Raw genomic sequence first — 6,882 nt, 5'->3', positions numbered from 1 at the left:
TTTCTAGGCAATGAGGGAAATAAACTGTGGTGATTAAGATAATACAATTTATTAAATAAATTTTTCTGATCGTCGTTGCGTTTGCTTTACATTTATACAAAATTGGAAAAAGAGTTTTTCTCCATATTACTGAGATTCATTTATTATTTTTTTTTTATTTGCATTCAACGATACAAATGCAACCCTATTTTTCAAATAGTTACTAGGTATTTATGTACAAAGTGATTAACGCGCAATGCATGAGTAATATTTACAATCCTATTTACAATGTCCAGCCTTTTTAAAATAGACGACATTGGCACAGACAAATTTTTTAACAGGCGTCTTCTTTTATAAACTAATACTGGAAAAGTATAAAGCCAATGAAGATCTCTCTATCTCTCTTTCTCTCTCCTCGAGATCATTTTTAAGATTATTAATTGATGTAATTACATTATTTTCAAATGGTTTTTTTTTCTTTCTTTCTTTTTTTTTTTTTTTTTTTCGCGCGGTTGAAATTATTCCCCGATGACGTGAACAACATGAGATTCGATGACAAATCCTTTCAGCGGTTTTTAACCGGGTGTTACTGCTCTCATTCTCTCGCGGGGTGCTGAGCGATTGTGTGATGAGACGTCAGCCCTGGATGAGATAGCATTCCTACGGGATAAAGTCCTGCGGGGGTTAAGATTCCCGGATGCGAGCCGTAGAGCGCCGTATGTTGCTGTCTCACAGCCGACATTCTCAGCTTCTCGATTTCCGCTTCTTGCAAACGCTTCGCCTTGGCACGTCGGTTTTGAAACCAGATCTTTACCTGCAACAATAAATCAATTCGACTTTGCAACGGCGTATTTAGGGTGATTAGTTCCGACACAATGATTAATACGAGATATAACGACGTTAATTCGTAGATTTCTGAACTCCCGTTGTGTATAAATAACGTTACATCAATAGAATGAATATATTCATTTTAATATAAAAATATTATTGGTCCCTTTTTTAACATTTTTTTTTATAGTCAAATTATATATTATTATCCCAATTATATTTTTCTTTGAGTGCAGTCGCAATTCAAATCTTTCAAAATTTTTAAACAGACTTAAGTCACAATTTAAGAATATTTCTTTTAATATTCGTCAACTTGTACACAAAACATGACCAATAAGTTCCTACCTGTGTCTCCGTGAGGTGCAACGACGACGAGAACTCCGCCCTCTCGGCGACGCTCAAGTACTGTCTCTCCCTGAACTTCTTCTCGAGAGCCAGTAGCTGCTCGGTCGTGAAGGGCGTTCTGGGCTTTCGGTTAGGCTTGTGCTTCCTCAGGTTGCACTTAATCTTAGCTGGCTCGCCGTTTTCTGAAAGAAAAAAAAAAAGGAACACGCTCTTAATCGAAGTGCATGTTGCGCACGAGAGCAGCTAGCGGCGAGCATTATGCTCGTACGAAACAAACTGACGGACAGATATCTCGCGAAGGTGTTCCGCGGGATAGGTAGGTCCGCGGCGGGAAGGGCCCGAGACCGCAATGTCCCGTTTTTGTCGGCCTCGAACCGACGGAATAGCCCGGCGAGGGCAAGCGCGTCTTTTTAGGGTGCAATTCATAATTTTTCCGTCGGAACGGCGCCGCAAACTGGCCTCATTACTTTTTTGCCGGCCGACCGCAAAATTCCGGCCGCGAATTGTTTCTACACGACCGGGCCGCGGCTACCGCTCGCATAAGAGTGCCGATCGTAACGCCTGCTCGCGCGAAAGACCCCGTCGGTGATATTCTTGATATTTTTCGCTCGCTTACTTAAAACAAAACGTCAATCGTCGGTTAATTGCGCACATATGACGGTATGGTTAAACATTATTTTATTAGCTTACATAATTATTTCTGTGTTATAAATATCGGAGAGCTTAATATAAAGAAAAACATCGTTCCACGTTTACGTTCAGATTATTGAGAAGATATTGAATCGAAGCAGAAAGAAACACGGGGAGTCTGGTATCGGAATATATCGGTTATATTCCTCGAGATTTGTCTCAAGACAATTGACAGATTTGTAGAGCGGAGGTGAACAGCTTCTGTGCTGAGCAGCGAGCCGAGATCACGACGAGACAAAAGGCCACGTCGTCGTCGTCTTGGCAGTTGCCGTTTCTGAATTTCAAATTCGTCGTCGGAACCGCCCTTCGCTCGCCTCCTCTCGCCTGGTCCCTCCTCGTTTCTCCCTGTCCGCGTTCCAAGACTCTCTACGCATCAACCCAGACTTATAACACGGCAGCATGCGCCATGCCCGATTCTACTTCGGAATTGTCCTTTGTATACGTTCCTCACCGCTCGCTAAGGGTCCCAATTAGTCTCGGCATTCGATGATCTCTCCGTCGTGGGGCCACCAAAAACGCGGAGGCCAATTTCGGTCCTTAGCCACCGATCGAGAACGTGCATTCGAAATAATTAGCTGATTCCGCCGAGATAAGCGTGTTCCGCGAATGCAACGTGCATCGGGTGGGCGTAATGCAAACTGGAAAGGGATCATGAACCGTAAAATGTCTTTTATTGCGTTGCGTAACGATCGAAGGAATTAACGTTGCCGATACAATCGTGTTTAATTTCTTCACTCCGTTTGAGTATACCGCGTAGGAAAATATCGGTTCAGATGTTTGTGAACAAAGTAAAGCACGTTTCGACATAATTCGTATGTTTGTGAGATTTCAGCTTTTACATTTTTTTTTTATATAAACTTTAATCGAAGTATTATTCTTAAATTATAGCAATACTTTTAGGCTTGTTGTATATTGTTTATACAATTTAGAAATCAAATTATCTAAACATTGCGGTACTTGTACGGAACAGTAAATTTTTTTACGACGTAGGATCGCTTATTTAAGATAATCACGACAAAAGAACGGTGGCGTAAAACTTTGAAGGGGTGCGCCGATCTGTGGAAATACCCTTCACGAGAGTTCATATTTCAGAATTATGGCATTTTGCCTGTATCGTATATTTCATACGGGATTTCGTTTGAGAATGCTTTGTGTTTATAAGCAGCTATTTTTCGTACAAAAGAAAAAAAAAAAAAAGAAAATCAGAAACTGATAAAATAATCGACGTAATAGCAAACAAGCTAATTACATTTGGCAATAAAAATGATTAAATGTTTGAAGAGTGTTGAGATAGATTTTATTGCAAAATAGCGTTAAGTAAATATTTTGTCTATGAATCAGAAATTCTTTCGTAACAATTTTATCAAGCTACAATGTATGTATGAGAATGTCTGGCCCGTGCAGTGAAGCGACGGTAGGCTATCGTTCAGCCGGTGGCCGGGGCAATATTTTTGTTCGGTTAGAAAAACAATTTTTGTTCGGCGATTACTCGATTTGCCCCGTGATGCCTTTCGATAATTTTCATTTTTTCGTTAAAAAGTTTGCGTGCTAGTTAAGCCGGATACAAACTGTTGTCACGTCACATGAGCTCACATACATTTACATGACGGACAAATAAGTAAGCTCTGTTTTTTTTCTATTTTAAAAAAATGATGAACGTTCATGTCACGTTTATGAGCTCACGTGAAATCACGAAACGTGACAACACGAGACTATCTTTTGTGATTCGTAAATCGTTTAACTAATTAACCTCAGAGGTGATATCATTTATTTTACAATCGTGTTAAATAGTTGATAAAAAATATCGATGAGACATCCGTCAATTGGCGAATTACGTTAAATTGTATACTTGCAGTTAAATAATTTGTAGGAAAATTATTAAATTATTATATGACGTTAAAATTGCGACTTGCAAAACTATAAATAGAAAGTATATTTGTATGATTATTACCACGAGATAATCTTTTGCGTAACTTATATTTTCGGAATATCAAAATGATTAAATTATTATACGATATTAAAATTGCGACTTGTAAAACCGTAAACAGTTAAATAATTTGTAAGAAAATTATTAAATTATTATATAATGTTAAAATTGAGACTTGTAAAACTATAAACAGAAAGTATATTTGTATGATTATTACCACGAGATAATCTTTTGCGTAACTTATGTTTTCGGAATATCAAAATTATTAAATTATTATACGATATTAAAATTGCGACTTGTAAAACCGTAAACAGAAAGTATATTTGTATGATTATTACCACGAGATAATCTTTTGCGAAACTTATATTTTTGGAATATCAAAATTATTAAATTATTATACGATATTAAAATTGCGACTTGTAAAACCGTAAACAGAAAAGTATATTTATATGATTATTGCCACGAGATAGTATTTTGCGAAGCTTATGTTTTCGGAATATCGTCACGTTCAATATTACGTATCGATAAGGAGTAAAGTTGTCTGGATTCGATGTAGCAGCGAGAAATTGCCATCCGTAAACCGCATCTGTAACCACGTAATCGCTTTGGCCGCAATGAACCATGAAAAGAATCTACCGAGGAACACAAGGGCGATTGGCACTCCGCCAAAGTTCAAAGACAATCGCAAACACACTTGTCATCACACAGTCAAACAGGTCGACACTTTTGAAATTAACATTAGTGCGACCAAATGATTAATGACTACTTAATGAGAAGATTAAGGCTACTCAAGAGAACTATTATTCAAGACGTGAAAGAAAACGAGACTTGTCAAACGTCATTCTTTTCATCGCCGATAAAGATTTAAGTATTCAGATGTAAACGATGACATCTAATTAGTCGCATTAATCACGTCAGCGTACTAACATCCAAAATACATAGTACAGCGTTAAAAAGTAAAAGCTATCGCTTACCGTTCAGAGGAGCATGATGGGAGAAGTGAGAAGAGAAGAATGTAGCCCTGGCCGCGGCCGCCGCGGCCGCTGCGGCGGCTGTGGCCGCGTCCTGATGACCGCCGCCCCAAACTGCGGAATGAAGACCAGATGAAATCTCCGGAATACCGCCGATAGTAGCGAAACCGCCGAGATAGGCCGGCGTCGGCCTAATGGGAGTTGGACTGGACGAATGCTGGAGATCCTCGACGTCAACTAGCCGGCTCTCGTCGTCCTCTTCGATGTCGTCCGTTTCCGAACACCGCGAGCGGACTTCGCCGTGAGAGCTACTTCTCGGCGATTGCGAACCAGCATCTTGATGACTGCCGATAATTTTTGGAGACGCGGAGCAGCCTACCATTGGTTCCGGCGTGGTGCTGGCGTCGGCGGATGGGTGCACGCGATAGTCGATGCTGCCGGAGGTCGATCGCTTGCCGGGTGACTCGATGTGGCAGGCGTAGTCGATCGCTTCGGAATACCTCGGCGGTGTTTTCGACTCTGGAGTGCTGTGAGGCGAGGTGCAGTGCATCAGTCTGAACTCTTGGCTGATTGTGAGACTCGGCGACGACGACAAGGTGTATTTTGACGTTTTGAAATCACACGGATGCTTCAACGCACGATGCTCATGCCGAATCGGCGCGTACGGTACGATAGGCGAAGATCTGGATGACGTTAAAACTGGATCCTGCCTCGCTGAAGAATCCGACGTCTTTCTAGTGTCCGCCAATAGAGCCGCAACGGAGAAACTCAGTCGATGAGCCGGTTTCGGACTTGCCTGCAACGCCTGTGCTTCATCTGGCGAGTCCGGACTGGTCGATGCAGGCGTTATCGGCGAGGTCATTCTTATTACTGTCATTCTTAGACGTCAATTGGTCACAACAACAATGCTTCGATATCTGCAGTCTGAACAAGAGCTATCCGTTAACTTCCGTGACGGATTGAAGACTGCGTGGCGTTCACTGTTTCACGAATAAATTCTTCACTGATTCGCGCATGGCCTGTTACGAATTCGCTCGAAGAATACGCCGACGGTCAGCTTCAGAAGGACGCGTGCGAGGCACATCGATCACACCGAGGGACCTCGACGTTTGACAGCTTTCGTGGATCAATGATCGTCGGCCAGCAGCTCTGGATAGCCTCTAGCCAAGCCGAGCTCTCCGTGTGGACTGAGTTTGACCGTTCTGCCAGCACCGCCCCGATTTTTCTTTTTGCCTTCAGCTAAGAGCTCGTGGTGGGGTCGAAACGCTCGTCCACGGAAGAGAGGTCTCTCCGTGGAAGTGGGGAACTTGAGCAACAGAGCGAGAAAGAGAGGATCAGAACGGGGCGAGGCTGCCAACTACTAACGGGGGCATTCCTCGTTTTGCTCCGCCCTTGGTTGGGGTCCAGAAGCAGGAGGAATCATCTATACAGCGATTTTTGTACCGAGGGATAAGTTTCTCTCGTGCAAATGCGACGTGCCGTCACGGAGCGGGAGCGGCGCGGGAAGGAGGACGACGACGAGGGAAAGATTTAATCGCCACTCGCTTTACTACGTCGGAGACAGTAATGAGCGCAATTGAGCAATTAGGCGGAGTGATTAAAATTGAAAAAAAAAAAAAAAAAAAAAAAAAAAGAAAAAAAAAACAGAAAAAAAATTAAGAGCGCGGGTGAGATAGTTTTCGATTGTCAGTGCGCTAAATAACTTTAATAAAACGACTAAACTGCGCTCGAATTAATCAATACGAAATATTGTAATATACAAAATTAAATTGTAGTAATATTTATTTTTAATTGTAATAATATTTTAAGTAGTATTAGTAGTATTATTTAAAAAATTAACCACTGCATTTGCCAGAGCATTCTCATTTATTCTCAAAATATTTACATTTACATGAATTTTAATTTGTAATTTTTAGACAAAGTTTTGCGAAAAAGCTATTTAAATGAATCACATAAATTTATCTCTTTAATTTTTTTCGATAGATTTGACATTGTCGAAATTATCACATTCTGGTATTCTACGTAAACTAATTACTGCGTTGTTTGCTATTACGACGTAATCTTTCGCAGGAAACGAGCGTTTTCGATTAGGGCGTACCGTAACGGTAGGATCGTTTTTATTAAACATCTTCTTAATAAGTA

The 6,882-nt window shown here is 41.0% G+C and overlaps 1 protein-coding gene across 1 annotated transcript; it reads right to left on the bottom strand.

Annotated features, from left to right (window-relative positions):
- Nucleotides 1–229: 229 nt before the first annotated feature.
- On the bottom strand, nucleotides 230–5,922 carry LOC139103863 (homeobox protein XHOX-7.1'). The gene is made up of 3 exons (XM_070658945.1): nucleotides 4,744–5,922; nucleotides 1,153–1,334; nucleotides 230–793 (listed from the first exon to the last, which is right to left on the bottom strand). The coding sequence occupies exons 1-3, from the start codon at nucleotides 5,615–5,617 to the stop codon at nucleotides 575–577; spliced, it is 1,275 nt and encodes a 424-aa protein (XP_070515046.1). The 5' UTR covers nucleotides 5,618–5,922; the 3' UTR covers nucleotides 230–574.
- Nucleotides 5,923–6,882: the final 960 nt, after the last annotated feature.

This window comes from Cardiocondyla obscurior, linkage group LG07 (assembly GCF_019399895.1).
Source record: "Cardiocondyla obscurior isolate alpha-2009 linkage group LG07, Cobs3.1, whole genome shotgun sequence".
Lineage (NCBI taxonomy): Eukaryota > Metazoa > Arthropoda > Insecta > Hymenoptera > Formicidae > Cardiocondyla > Cardiocondyla obscurior.
This window is presented reverse-complemented; position numbering and strand designations above follow the sequence as displayed.